The sequence below is a fragment of the Tauraco erythrolophus genome, chromosome 2 (genome assembly GCF_009769465.1).
Source record: "Tauraco erythrolophus isolate bTauEry1 chromosome 2, bTauEry1.pri, whole genome shotgun sequence".
NCBI classification, from domain to species: Eukaryota; Metazoa; Chordata; class Aves; order Musophagiformes; family Musophagidae; genus Tauraco; species Tauraco erythrolophus.
In genome coordinates, this window is record NC_141466.1 from 22,137,263 (window position 1) to 22,153,351 (window position 16,089).

The window sequence follows — 16,089 nt, forward strand, 5'->3', positions numbered from 1 at the left end:
AATTCTTTATTCCTATGTCTGCGTAAATTAGCTTCAAGCAACACGGTTAGTGCATTTCCAAAGAATCATATGATTCTATGATTCTAAATACATACTTAATTTCCAAAGAATGTCAGCCTTTACTTTTGGTTCACTTTTTTGTTTCAAAAAGGCAGGTGACTTCTAAAGATTTAAGAGTTAAATTTAATTCATGTCAGAAATTTTGGTGCATGTTTTGAGGTATGCTAAAGAATTTTAGAATTAGATTATGCCTGTTTTCTTTCTTTACTTTTTTTTTTTTACTGTATTTTCTGTGGCTTTGTTTTAATTTTCCACACTCTGCAGAATGGGTCGCTTGTGTGAGGTCCAACTTCCTGGTTTTGTGCTATCTGCACGACGTGAAGAATATCCTGCAACTTCATGACCTAGCTACTGGTGCACATCTCAAGACTTTCCCCCTAGAGGTTGGCAGTATTGTGGGGTATAGTGGCCAAAAGAAGGACACTGAAATATTCTATCAGTTTACTTCCTTTTTATCTCCAGGTAAGACTTTTTTTTTTTTCCCCTCCTTAGTTATTGTTCCTTTTCCTGAGAACAATATCTTTCTTGTTTTCTGTTGTTTAGCGGTTGTTAGGTATGTCCAAGATGCAGATAAAACTACTTCCCCTCATGTAGTAACTAGTGGTTGTGCACTTCGAAATGTACCAGTCCTCTATCCGTGAAGCCTAAATAAGATGCCTACTAATATTTGAGAGACCTGCATTGAGAAATTACTCAAGACTGACATGTACTAGAGACAGAATTGTAGCATTCTTACAGCTCTTGCTTCATACAGCAAGATGTAAGTTTAAAAATTCTGTTGAAGACAATTGTTAATTAATTTAATATGATTTTCATCACAATTCAAAGAACATTAATAAAAGTCACAAAAATTATTTCTCTGACAGCTTTGTGATTCATTTATTCATAGCCTCATTAAAGCACCCTTACTATCTGTCCTTACAACACTTGGTGGTGTTGAGTTGCTGTAGGAATCCTCTTCGTACAATCCTGCAAAGCCAGAACTGTCCAAAGTGTTATGTAATATGTGTGTGTGGCACACCAATAAATATTCTAGATTTTCAAATAGGAAGAGAGCTTCTACACAATCAAGCTAGTATATAACAAGAATGTGTATTTTCTGTTCTTTCCTTCTTTCCTTCTTTCCTTCTTTCCTTCTTTCCTTCTTTCCTTCTTTCCTTCTTTCCTTCTTTCCTTCTTTCCTTCTTTCCTTCTTTCCTTCGTTCCTTCGTTCCTTCGTTCCTTCGTTCCTTCTTTCCTTCTTTCCTTCTTTCCTTCTTTCCTTTGTTCCTTCGTTCCCTCAAACAATCAATAGCTAATACAGGGCAGGATTCAAATATGGAGAGGGGAGACAGACTCCAGAATCTTTATCTTCTTCCAGGGTTGTGAATGATCATGAATCATAAGATGATCAAGAGTGTTCTTACAGCATCTGACGTGTGTTTTTGCTCTGTTCCAGTTAGAGCACAGCCACATTGCAAAATGGCTGTATAATAGCTGGTTTTGCTAGAAAAGGCTGTGTCAAATTATCAAAATTATGTTTCAAGCTTAGCAGATAAGAAACATGATTAATTTATTATCTTACTGTTTACATAACCGCAGATAAGATATTATGTTTCCAGTTCCTCTTTCAAACAAAGTTTTAAACAACATTTAGATCATTGCAGCTATTGCAACTGGAAGGGAGCTTGAGGACGCTTTTGCATTGGCCTCTAACTTCATCCCAACTTGATGGCTCAGATAGTTCACTTGCTCACATCCCATCTCATGGGCCAAAAGTTGCCAGTCTTGTAAGCCTACGCCATTCATCTCAGCTGTGCTAGTAGAGACTGCAGCTGCTAAACATGTGGAGGGGAAGAGCCTGGAGATCTGATTTTGCCCGTGGCTTGCCAGCCAGCCAGCAATGCCTGCCCTCGCTGCCTGCTGGTTGATTAGGTGGATCTTTTTTCTCCTTCTCGTCCTTGTGTTTTAGCATCTACAGAGAATTTGCCATGGCACAGCTCTGTTAACTGGGACAGAGTGACCTGGAATCTAGAAGAAACAGGAAGGGAAGCAGTGGAGGTTGACTGTATAGGAATAAGGAAAGGGTGAGGAAAGCAGACCAGAGAGGTAATTTGTAGATAGTTGAGTGGAGACTTCTGAATTTGCATGCAACCTCCATTCTCCCTGTCAGTGGAATAACCAGAAAAAAGGTATAGGGCTGATTCTTAATTAACCTAGATCTTCCTACTTTACTATTAGAAATCAATATAATTTGCACTTGTGTTAAGTCACTTTATTTTTCATAATAAGAAACAAATTAACATAGTGATGTTTAATACCTACAACAAAAGCAATGTAAACATCTTTACACTGGAACAGGTTGCCCAGAGAGGTGGTGGATGCTCCGTCCCTGGAGACGTTCAAGGCCAGGTTGGACGAGGCCCTGAGCAACCTGATCTAGTTGGAGATATCCCTGTTCCTTGCAGGGGGGTTGGACTAGATGACCTTTGAAGGTCCCTTCCAGCCCTAACCATTCTATGATTCTATGATCTGTATGAAATAGTGAATAAAGCAGTTCTAAAACCATAGATGCTGACACCGTAAAAATAATGTTTGCTTTTCCCTGAAAAATATTATTATCCCTGCTCTCTGCTCCAGTTGGCCACTTAGGTGAGCACTCTAGTGTTCTGTGTTTATTTAGCATCCACCCAGGAAAAGAGTGCAGGCCCCAACATTACTATGTTTTTGGAAATTAACTGTCGTGCTGCTAGAAATATAACAGAACAAGAGATGTGGTACCAAGGTTTCAGCTGTATGTTACTGTGATATTTGGATCGATTAGCTCCTGAAACGCAGTCTATGACTCTGCTTACAATTCATCATGCAGCTTCCTCATACGCAGCTATTCTGCCTGCTCTGTGTGTAATGTTTGCTAATACAATATCCACCTTGGGCAGCTGTGTATATGTCAAATGACTGCTCTGCCTGTTACCACCTGGTGTGCCTTCCATTGTGCTTTTGCATCACGTTCTGGATCCTAATCTTTAAGGGAAGTGCTGCTTTAATGCTTGTTTGTACCTGTCACCCTGCATTAGGCTTGCTAGTCAGTTTGTGACAAATGAAGAAAAAAAAATTCCCAGCAGATTAGAGTAGTCCTACTTTTATTCCTCTATTAATTCACCATTATGGAAAGAGGCTTTATCAGTTATTAGAAATGTTGGTTTTCATCTGTGTTCCTTTGCTAATCTGTATCTTCTTGATTTTCCACAGTCTATGAAAGTGATTTAATGAGGCAATTCCCTTGTATCACATATGTTTCCTCATTATTTCATGTTTCAATATAATTTTTTACAGCTATAAATAATTACTTCTTGTTTCCTGAAAGCATCTAAAATATACACAATACGGAAGTGTTTCAGTCGAGTCCTGTCCACCGTAGTTAATTTTATTACATTGAGGATCCCTGTAGAGGGCTTGTTGCCTTAACTTCCAGCGTTCTTCTCCCTAATATATGTTTAAAATTTTACAGACATCAGCTTGTTGTAAAGCAAAAAAACCCAAAAATAATTAACACTGAGGTTAGTTTTATGTGTCATATGTATCTGTAGTATATCCATGAATATTATGATTTTGTAGTATGTTAATCAGTGTGCAAACACAATGATAATCACACTGTATGGCACATGGTCAAGTGTTATTAGAGTTGAATGACAGGAAATGTGATGTATAGTTTAAATGCAAAATTCTTCTTGGCACATCTGTGTAGTGTCTAGATTGCTACAGTCTCTGTGATTCTGCCTCTGCTGCAACCTAGAAGTTTTATACTGCTTATAGAAATAAATTTTCTTATGTGCGCAATCCTTTGGAAATCGTAGGTGCAACTCAAGCGAGTGAAGTTGCCATCAAACCTGCAGGATCAGGATGCAAAAACTTACGCAAGACCAAATTCTGTTCAGTTACATAGGTAACCTGTGCTAGTCTGCAACAATTGCGAGTTGATGCTCAGCTATTTGTGTTATCTGCGGGTCCATTTGAATTGTAATTTATAAAATATTTTGTCATAAAGAGAAAAACGTTGACCTGAATGAAATTCTTGATATATTTATTCTCATTCTGGTGACTCTAGAGGACGTGTTTTAAAATTGACTTTATACTTCTTTCTCCCAACGTTATCATTCTCAATAAGTGCTATGTAACTTTTTGAAAACAAATCTTTTTCCCATTTTCCTTAACTCACTTTGGATACCTGGCTTTGTATGGGTGGTGAGAGTTATTCTTTATTTATTTTCTTTCTGTACAGAAAGCCTTTGTACCCTTCCTAGATGGAGTGCATGTATGTATGTGTTAAATTATATATAAACTGAAAGAATGTGTCTGGTGGAGCTACTGTTTTTCACCCTGCTGAGTTACCTTTGCCATTCATTACTCCATCACAGTGCCTTAACCAACATCCTTTTAACGATGGACATACACTAAGCTGACAAACTTGCACTCTGTTTTAGGTATTATCTATCACTGTGATCTGACCAAAGAGGAACTGGAGCCAAGAGTTTTCCGGGAGGTGACTGTGAAAGGATTTGATCCTTCTGTTTACCAGACAATTCAGGTAATAAACATGAATACTGCTGTCTTGCTGTAATAACTTATGCAAAAGTTTTAACAAAATTGCACTTGACTAAGGGGTAGAGTGCTTTGATTAGCTCCTGGGTTGCAGGTCTGTGTGCGCTCTGAAGGAATTCCACCAAGTCTTGTTACAGAGATTGGAACATGCCACTGCAAGTAACTGCAGCAGACTCAATCCTCAGTCGTCTTACACTAATTTTTTCCCATATTATGGTATTCTTTGATGGTTTTTTTAACATCAAGCTACTGCTTTTCCATGTTTGTATTTCTTCCACCAGGGCAACTTGGCGTGGCTCAAGAGGCAGTGGAGAAATACAGGAAACTTGGAATAGCCAGTCATCTTCCCAGTACTTCCACAGTATTCCGGGGCCCACCATGGGAAGTGGCAACAATAGATAAAACACTTCTGTCCCCACCACTTTTGTATAAAAAGAGTAATAATTTTTACCACAACTTCATACTGTGGATCTCTCTTAAGACCTCAAGAAGAAATTGGGAGGAAAGAAGGAAGTGCATTGATTAATTTGTAGCTGGCATCAAATATGAAATCTGCCATAGAACTATGACAGGTCTTAACCATGATTATTTGGAAGGAAAGCAGGAAAATATCTAGTGATGGGAACAGAAAAATCATGTTCATTCATGCTGTGTAAGGATTTCCCACTCTGTCCAGCTTTCCAAGAAGTGCCATAGTATATTGTTTCATTAATGCATCAGTGCAGTTACACTTGGAGCAACTCACTTTGATTTACATAAGAGCAGGATTAGACCCTTTGCTTACAGTGCTGGAACAACTAGAACAAGGAGCAAAAGATAAAAGCAATTAAAAAAAAATATATATGTAATTAACATTTCTAATGTAAAACCCCATGAAACAATTATTGTACAGGTCTAACAGCTTTTAGTATTAGATGTTTAAATGATTAAGGACAGGGACCCTTCCATTCTCCCTGTACACTACCTAGTACTATAAGGTCTGGGTTCCTGGGATATTGCTTCAGTACTTAATATATAGTAGGTTAGCACTGCATTAATATTCTGTTTTAACTGTTTCCCATGGTTCTAATAGTTCATTGGGACTACATGAATAAAGACTTAAAAGACAAACAGGAGACAGAGTTAAGCAACAGCGTGACAACATGGCTTGGAGTCTTTGAAAGGAGATTAGATATTTTTCTTTATCTCTTATTTTTAATTTTGCCTTTGGCACATACACAGGACAGATTCTCTAAAAGCATAAGCACAGGAGTGTGTGTGCATGAGATGGTTGTAAACAGCCCCATCTGTTTGTCTCTGCATCTCTAGACAGAAATAAGAGTGTTATAGAGGACAGTTTGCTAGAAGTGTTCTCACAGAGAATGTGGTTTTACTGCTTCGCTCAAATTCATTAAGGGACTTCCGCAGGATAACTTGAGGGCATAGTGAGCTGAAAAACAGAAACAAAACAACATTCTCTTTAGGAAATACTGCCGTGAAACTTAGAAGGATAATAATGGAATACTTACCCATGTTATTAAAAAGAGTTTAGAAGGGTTGGCCATAAATTAGAAATAATGTATTTTTCTAGTAAGTCAAATTTTATGAAATAGATGTCTGGAAAAACGAAATCTCATTTTACATTTAAATCAATTACATGCTAAATTAAGGTAAAGTCAAACAGTAATACAAATAATTTCAAGGAGCAAGCATCTGTTGCTATCCCCTTGGAAACCTTCACTTTTTAAATCACTGGCAGAGCGTCACCACTAGACTGTAATGGGATGGAAGTCAATATCACTGTTTCTGGTTTTCTCCTTACTCCCTCCTGCTCAATACCAGCTCTAAGGAAATGTGACACTGAGATCAGTGCTTATAAAGGGCGCTCTTCGCTCACCGCTCATCCAGTTTTGCCTTTTATCAACAAATTATCTCAGTGTGGCAACATCTTGGAAATTTGTTTCCCATGTCATTTAGATTCATGCAGAATCTCAGCTGAGCTGTGAAAGAGGCTGTTTCTCAGGGCCAGGGCTGGGACTGCCTGGTCACCTTTGTAGTAACTCAGACTGCCAGTGCCACACACTTCTGCCAGGCTTCAGTCCTCATTTCCATTTGCGGGGTCCCACTTGGACCCTTGATGATGCTTCTGCTTGGAGGAGGGAAAGGGAGGTGGCAGCTTGTCAAAGCAATTTATAAACAGCTGTCAACCTAGATGATAGCCTTGCATAGCCATAGCAAAACTCAGGCAGAGTTGTAGGGAATTGTGAAAGAAACTCAAAATTAAGAATGCAAGAAATTTACTGAGAATAGAAAAAGATTGCTGATTACAGGAGAATGAACAACACTGTAGAATTTATTTCATAATTTTCATTTCCATCAGTGTTACTAAGTAGTAAAAAGAAATGTTGCTGGCTCTGTCTAGATCCATGTCCTTAATGAAAGCCAGGTCTCCTGCCAAGATTCTTCCTTTATTCTCATATACCTGAAGAAATACCTACTAACGCTAGCAATCTTCCTAGCTTTGTGTCTGTAGCATGTATGAAACTTTAATGAGTTGGTTTTCTTTAGCAGTCTTTGAACATGACTGAGTTAAGAAGCCTTGAAGTGTAAGGTGTCATGTGTATATGAAGCCTGAATTAATGGCAATTGGAAAATGCCACAGTGCCTGTTTTTTGCTCATTATTTCACAGACACTGTGCAGTGCACGTGTGAAGCAGTGACAAAGTTTACTACACTAAGTAAATTTGTGGTATAGCAGCTGCTTTTGTAGTACCTGAGATTAAGTTCTTAACCGTTGGCAGTCCAAAGTAGGAACAGATTTGCCAACTTGTCTTGCACTGAAGGGAGAGATGTTTCCATACCTGATGTTTGCACCAGGGTAAGAGCGTGCCCATAGGTTGTTGGCTCGATGTGACACCCTGCAAGTAGATAGTCTAACTTACTGTGCAGTAGCTTGTGCGTATGCCCTTACCTTAAAAGACTCTGTGTGACCTTCATGAAGAAGTCAAACTGATAAATTTTTGCTGTGTGGGAAGCATTTTAATCCTGGCTACTTTTGCTACATGATCTATTAAGTTGTGTTAATAACTTTTCCTCTGCCAAACACTTCTTGAAGTTTGTCTTTGCTTCCCTGCACTCTTCCATCCATCACAGTGACAGACTTTTTCAGGAAGTAGCCTCGGGTAGATTTTACAGGAGGAAAAACACTTTTGCAAGAACTTACAAATGGCACTTGCCATAAGCTGTTTACTGCATAACTAACTCAAATGCTACTTTAAATAAAGCCTTTATTTTATCTTTACAAAGTTGCCAGCTAAGTTCTTATATGCCTCTCCATATTAACACCTCACAGTGACAGTTAATGGATAAGCAGTCTTCTGGCCTGCCTCACAACTCACCTACTTTCTGTCTGATATGTAGGATTATGTGTTGAAATTGCAACAATAAAAATGTTATTTGGCTCCTTTTGCCATTCTTTAAATACCTTCCAGTACTGTCCTTAAAATAGTTTGACATGAACGCAGAATAGATGGTGCTATTGACAGGTGCATTTTGGATTAGCTCTTGCAAAAAAAGCAATGAAATTCATAGCACAACTTAGTTTTACAACTTAACTTTGTTTTAAAAGCAGTTGCTGTTTAGATGTTGCTGCAGAGATGAAAGACAGACAATATCCTTAAAAAGGATTTTTCTTTTCTTGAGGCTGGGATGAATTTCGCGCTCTTTCTTTTGCAAATTATTATTATTTCTTTTGCAATTATTTTTGTAGGTGAGGTAATTTTCATGAGAAGTTTACTGTTCCATTGTTCAGTCTTTCACCCCCATCTTCAAGCCCTTACAGCACTGATTTCATGTTAGGAGTCATTGATAGGGAAAATTTGCCTACAGTCATTCTAATTCCTAGCGGAACTTTATACCATACAGTTTGGCACAGTGGTTAATCTCTGTTTCAGGAAAATACAACGCAGAGACATGATGAGTCAGACTTGAGGTTGGTTGGCAGAGTTGTGGGAGAAACTTGTGCACAGCACCTGCCCACGCTATTCCTGGATCTCGCTATTGCTGGTAGTGTCATTCCATGAGCATTAGATTCCCTCATTAACTTAAAAAGTAAAAGAGGGCAGCAAAGGAAAGCAGTGTCCTGTGAAAGCTGTAGTAAGCTCAACCTGCTTAGCAATGCAAGAGCTGATATTATCACTGTTTTTCAGTGTGTTTATAGAGATGGTTTTAATGTTGTTTCTTTCCCTTATCTACGTGTGTATGAATAGATTACTGGAGTTTGGAGAGAAATTCAGGGGCTTTCAATCTATTTCTGTTGAGAAAAAGCGCTCTCATACCAGGGAAGAAAGGCATGTACTTTTTACATTGATTCTGAGCAGAGACAAGGAATTCTCGCCATTTCTTCAGGGGCATAGGTTGTTTTGGCGTAAATTTCTTCCCTTTCCTGAGAATCCAGCACAGCCAAAAGGGGACAGATTTTTGACGAGTTGGACTTTCTTGCTTCTAACAGCATTTGAGATTTGAATCCTGCTTTGACCTCCCAGGATGGGAGGGTAGAATTAATACTCGGGGGCAACAAGTTGCTTATTATTGTTTGTTTCTGTTTTATTTCCCTGTGGTTCCGTATTGCAGCAAGGAAGAAAATCCAGAAATATTGGGGGAAGCAAGGGAATGTGAAGAAATGCACCAGTTTTAGTGCTCACCACAGTGTGGCAGACACCTGCCCTCTTGCCTGAGGAAAATGAGCTTTGAGCTGCTTCCATCAAAGCTCCCAGGAAGAAGACTGAAGTCTTCAGCTCTGACCTCTGCCAGTGTTTTGGCAATGGCTCTGGTTTTAGAACCAAGACTACAGTCTCACTCTGGAGAACATCAACAAAATCACAGTGACAACTGTGGCAGTATTGGCAGTTTGCCTATGTGGATTTAGCATTTTACATTTCTGGCGGGTGGTTGTTACAAACACCACTTTGATCTGCCATTACCTTTTCTAATTGTAGGTCAGTGAAGAAACACTAACTCCAAATGTAGTCCTCTAGTTTTAAGGCCCTGTATTTCTTGAAAGACGGAGATCGTATATTAAATATGTTACATATTTGCAGCCACGGTACACCCCACTTTAAGGGGGGAAGTTGTCTGTATGAAGGACTTTGTCTGGAATAGTATCAAGTGAAGGATCTCCCATAATGACCTTACGTGCTGTTGAACTTTGAAATCTTTATGCCTGAGCTGGGGAGTAGCAGTTGGCTCTAGACTCATATTTAAGCAGCCCCATCCAATGCACTTCAGATAATTCACACCAGTAATTGTGGCAGACCGTGATATTCCTTAAGTATCTGGAGTAGGAACCAGATCTCTATATGCCAAGTAAGAGGATGAACTGGTAGGCTTTTGCATTGCTTTCTTCACCGGTCCAGTTCGAATTCTGTTTTAAGGTCTAAATACCTGGGGTTGCTTTATCCCCCTTGTACATACCACAGAGGATTGCTGCGTGGTTTAGGATGGGAGCTTTTGTTCAGCAGAACGCAGAACAATGGAAATGTGGTTTGGGATGGACGAGTACAGAGCTGCTCTTAGGAAGAATTAGCACAATGCCAGACCGCACAGTGTGGAGGGATAATATAAAAATACCAGTCTGGTTAATTTGAATTGTCATGTAGGCTTTGTGATTCAGTAGTTCCAAGCTTCTAATATTAGATTGTTTCTTTTTCTGCTAAGTGTGCAAGGAATTGAAGAGCTTCTTAAAATGTTAGAGTCTGTAGAACCTTCATATTCAAGACATTATAAAAACATTAGTTTGCTTTAAGTCTGCAAGCAAAGTGATCACTTAATAATTTAACTAAAATTCATTGTGAAATGTTCTTCTTATCCCTTACTCCTCAGAACTTTTATTTGAACTTGTAGCAGTTTGTTTTCCACTTTTCTAGTGAATGCAGATGTTAGTTGGCATACTTGATGCCAAGCTGCATTCTGTGCTCCATTTCTTAGAATTTCTTAAAACACAAGGTGAAATAACATGGATTAAAACAGCTGCAACCATTGAACACAGTGTAGAGAATCCCTTTTTACACACAGGAGTTTTAAACAAGAGCTTAAAGGATTCTTTAACAGCCTCTCATGTCTTAAATGATCGCATTGTTAATTGTGAATAAAAAATAGCTTTGATTTTTACTATAAATGGCATTTTACCATCAGGGAAAAGATTAAAAATGTCATTCACTCAGACACTGTAAGGAACGTGTGTATTTAAGCCTTCAGGAGTCTCGGTAGGTAGATTCTTTGCTGATACAGAGAGGTTAAAATGAGAATGTTTTTTGAGTGAAAATGCTCGTTTATTATCCTCTTTCTAAACAAATCAGTGAAGATTTTTTCCCTTCTCTTTTTTTCTCCAGCTTTCATATTCACTCCTGTGATTGATCTCACCTCCAGTAATTAACCGTGAACACATTACTATTTTAATTAACTCTCTTACTCACAAGATAAGTAAGAATTCTATTTAATGATTCTCAGCGGGAATCTTCTTTCAACTTTTCTTCTCCCTTTTGTATAAGCATATCAGTGTTATTTCTCAAAGGTAGTGAGTATTATTAGCTTCATTCTACAGGAGCCAGAAACATTCAAAATGAAATTTGTCCATAGCTGCACATTGATGTGAGGTGTTGCACTGGGGATATATTTTGATGGTTTGCTGTTCTAATGGCAGTGGTTTGCACTCCTCGTTTTGCTGATCCTCAGAGTTGAGTCTTCAGATGTGGTTTGAAAACTTAATCAAGCCAGTTATTAAAGTCTTACACAAGTAGCAGTTCGTAGAACTTCAGCATCAATAAAAAGCCCCCACTCCCAATGTTTTTAATAGTATTAAATGCTGACAAAACCTTGTATTTTGATCAGTATGGTGGTTTTGTGTCTTGTATAGGGCAGATTGAACGGCCAATTCCAGTAGTGGTGGAGGATCAAACACGCAGGATACTTCCACAAAAAAATGTCTCCAAAGCTTCTTTGTGGCCGTTCAGTTCTGCTCAGACCAAGCAGTCATAAAAATGGAAAATTTCAGCACACTAAGGACTGCATGTATAGTCCTCTGCTGAAAGAAAGAAGTGGTAGCTACTACTTTTCTTTTGTCTGTCCCTTTGTTGAGGCTAAATGTCAAACTCTGGTATGCCAGAATTGTTCAGAATGAGAGCGCTCCTCTGTAAGTGTGGGAATTTTTCTCCCCATCTGCCCTCCCATTACTTTGCCTCATGGAGCCTACCCAGGAGGGTGTTAAATTGTGATGATGACGCTGCATTGATTGCTCTGGGACCACAATCATTGGTTTTATTCACACAGCTGGCAAAAGATCATTAGATGATTGCAGTTGTCTGTCATCACCGGTGTGGGCCAGCATTTGAGCTGTTGATTTAGCAGGGAAACACATTGAATTCCTTTACCAGGCCACAGAGACAAACTCACTCTTCTGGTTGGCTTTCTCAGTATTGTACCAGCAGTGTCATGTAAGTCTGTTGAGTAGTCATTAGGTTTCCAAAGAAGGAGACTTACATTCAGTAATAGTTATATACACAGGTATATATCTATGTCTGCCATAAGATGGTTTTTAAATTTGAGGAGATTTGCAGAACAATAGTAATGAAAATTGTTTACTTGTTAGTGAAACCCATGCTACTTGAGAATAAAAGAATGTGCACTCAGCTTATAGGTGTTTACATATCTGTAACATATATATGGGCAAGTTTTAAAAGAGTTGATTTTAATTTTAACTTTTACATTTTTAATATTTAAAAATATAAACTATTTTCTGAAATTTATCTAGTACAAATTCTCAATGCAAGTGATGGAATTTCGAATGTATCTCTATTCTCACCAGTTGTTCCCATAGATTTTATTATATATGAGCTCCCTGGATAGCCTTCACATCTCTCAAACAATTGTGGTTTTGTGAAAGGTAGAAGGCAGCAAGAAGGGAGGCACTTGTTCTCTTTCAGTTCTTTTGTCTTCTCCACTTCTACTTTTGAAGCCTCTCTTCTTGAAAGCATATAAAGCATGGGTAAAAGCCATCTTAAAAGATCATCTAATCCATTGCAGTCTCATCTAATCTGCTGTAGTTCAGGAGGCAGAGTATTGGTTTTTCCTGCAAGAAAAGAGGAACCAGTTGTTACCTGGTGATGTTGCAGTTACGAACAGAAAAACCTGTGGCAGAGCTGCTGTAATAACCAAAAGACAGAAAAACTGGGAAAGGGAAGAACTGCAGTGCCTGGACGTGGTTAGAGGTGGTGGCAGCATGGTCAGGTACCCGTGTCCCAGAGCTGGCCATCGTAGCTACCAAGGCTGCAGTATGCTGATCTGTCCTGGGCTCTGTGGCAGGTCATTTCTGCCTTTACCATTCCTGGCTGGCTTTTGTCTGCCTTGTGCTTAGAAGCCTTCAGTCTCCCTAGGTAATGTGTCCCAGTGTCTTACTGTCTGTTCTGTTAAAAAGCTTTTGCAGGAAGGCAGTGAGTGGGGTATCCACCACGAGATCTTAGCTAAATTCCCTTGCTGCGGTTGAAATGCATTGCTTTGTATCCCTCACAGACATGGAAGACAAGTAATTCTATTTCTACTTGTACTTAGACACCGTCACTTCGTGTCCCTGCATTTTTTTTTCTTTTCTTTGGACTGAAAAAAACAACCCTGCACTCTGTTCAGTTTTTTCTAGAGGATTGTGTTTTCTGGGCCTCCTATCACTCTTTCTGTCCCCACAATCTCTTTAGATGGGCAGCGTATGATGTGCCATGGTTTAAACCGAACACAGCACTCTAGCTAAGGCGTTGCAAATGTTGAATACAGCAGAAAACATTACTTCATACATCTTGTGGGTGAGACTTGGGCTCATACATCCCAGTATAGAGTTTGCCTTTTCCCTAGTAATTCATTGTTTGTTCAAGTTCAGTTTTGTGTTATAACTCCAAGATACTTTTCTGAATTTATTATTTTTTTGTCAGTTGTTTTTGCAGTAAGTGACTGCAACTGTCAACTGAGTATAGTATTCTGCATTTCTGGCCTTACTGGATTGCATTTTACTTTTTCAGATAGTTTAGCCTTCTGTTTGTTTCTCCTTCCAGAAAGCACTCCCTTGTCCCCTCTTTTCTGCATTGTCTCAGTGTTTCCTGTTAGCAATTAAGCTTCCCCGCAGCTCCATGTTCCATTTAAATACTTTACAGTGGATGCATCTCTCATTCTGAATGGTGTCCCTGTAGGCTACCAGGGAACTGGGGTGTTTTCAGAATAGAAATGGCTCTGGCAGAGCTGGGAGGTTTGTGTTTCAGAGCTGCAGGCCTCCGAGCACGCCCAAGTTGGTAACTATTTTATGCAGTCTTTTATTAGGCTTGGCATACAACTGATAGGCAGAGGTTTAAGGTAGTACAGCAGTCTGTAGAGAACAAAATAGAAAGTTGTTACTCCTTTATTCACTTGTGTTATCGCAGCTCTTGGGAGTCTTAGTCATGGACCACCTTCACCAGTGTGCTGGATAGCATACACATGCAAGCCATCACAGGGCCCCTACCATCCACAGCGTGAAAGCAGGGCAGAGGAATAAATTACACGTTTGGAAGATTAATAATGATAACTATGCCTTGAGTACATACAGGAGACAAAACCAAATTATAATTGGTAATATTTAAAACTAATGAAAAATGCAGATAAACTTCTAATGTATATCACAGCAGCCCAATAAAATTCTACTTTGTTCACCCAGGGCCAAAACTGCTTGGTGCATTAGGATTTTTTTTGTTGGTGGTGCTAATTAACATTCATTACTATGGTGGAAAACGGATGAATAGAATTGAGAGTGGTGAATATTAATGGAAAATGGCAATTTCACATATTGCTGAGATCTTATATAAGCTTGATTCAGACTTAGTATGAAGTTGTTCATAACCTGGCATCCTCTGCAAAATAAATGAGACTGCATGGCCACTGTTTGGAGCAGACTGCAATTTTAAGGAAAAAAGAGAAGCAAATGATAGCTTATCTTTATATAAACTAAAGCTATGAGCCTTGCTTTCACTGTGAATGTGATTACTTTAGAGAAGGATGCATATTAACCAAGGTGGTCGTATAATAGTTATGAGCAGTTCAGTTTGTACTGAGAAAATAATTTTCACTAAATAGAAATGAGGGAGTTTTGGAGAACCTTGTTTCTAAGGTTCCCAAGTTAAAAGTTTATCTTTTATCAGTGTTCTGTGACACAGTCAAACTTCTTAATAACACGTTGCTGGATGCTTTCAAATGGCATAGTCTCCATTTATAACAAATGCAGAAAAAAAATTGCGCTAATAACATGTAAAACAGAGCTAAAAAAGATTTTTGGTCAATAGCTTTTTGTCTAGTCAGGTTTGGCGGTTTTGGGGGGGTGGTTCTGAAATTGTCATTCACTGGTGAAGAGAAGAGGACAAATTAAACACGAAGTGCTTCATTAAGTGTTGAGAGATGCAGTTGTCAACTTGTGTATGTGGAATACTCATACGACTGAGATTGTTCAGGAAACTTCTCTCTTGTCCCTCAGTATAAGGTCAGAAGTAGTAAAAATTATGAAATCTCGGCGTATTCTGAAAGAATGTTTTTTCCAAGGAAAAGGAAGGGAGGTAGCAGTTCAGTTTCTACCTAGAAACAATTCAATCACTAATTACCTGAGATTTTTTTTCTGTAGGCTTTTGTCTGTCTGTGATCCAGTACAAATTCATCAATGCACAGTTTTATTAAGGGTAATCTAGTTTGCATCTTCATTTAGTGGTTAATTTGATTTTATCAACACTGCCCAGAGGTACTGATAGAATATCATCTTTCCTTAGATTAATTATTTCTGCTCTGTCCTTGAGACATCTTCCAGGAAATTTATGGGACAAGGGGAGCCTCCTAGAAATATCATTATTATTCATAGTAACTAGTTTTTCAACTGTGTAGATGAATGATATAAAAAATAAATAAATAGATTATTTCCTTAGTTCTGGCTTGGTATTCTCACAGATAGGAAAAAATTGATACATAAGTCTTCCCTGACAGCTCCCTGAACTGCTTGCTTTTCAGCCAATTTGTCAATTATTTCGAAAGATTAGTGCACAATTATCACTGGTAACGGCTGAAAATAGAAAAGATGCAGAACAGCTTCAAAGCATAATGGTAGAAGGCCTAAAATCAGGGAATCTTTTACCAATGGGAAAAAAGTTTTCGTACTTACGTTTTTTAACTGTTAGCATTACCTGAAGTTGACTTGACATGATTAGACATTTGATCTATTGATTTATTAGTAGTTGAATTTCTCATGACTGATGGCACGATGTCCTAGCCCATGGCAGAGGGGTTGGAACTAGATGATCTTTAAGGTCCCTTCCAACCCAACCCATTCTGTGATTCTACGATATAAGTTTGTTGAATTTTTCTGTCTTGTTCACATTTTGCACAAGAAATAAGAGACTGCTGCAAGCTGTCATGGTG

The 16,089-nt window shown here is 38.6% G+C and overlaps 1 protein-coding gene across 1 annotated transcript in view; it reads left to right on the forward strand.

Moving 5' to 3' along the window:
* PREP (prolyl endopeptidase) overlaps positions 1–16,089 on the forward strand; it is a 120,406-nt gene that overhangs the window by 76,964 nt on the left and 27,353 nt on the right. Inside the window, exons 9-10 of the mRNA XM_086608147.1 lie at positions 325–522; positions 4,524–4,627. Coding sequence (XP_086464273.1) covers positions 325–522; positions 4,524–4,627 — 302 coding nt within the window. The remainder of the gene's footprint in view (positions 1–324; positions 523–4,523; positions 4,628–16,089) is intronic.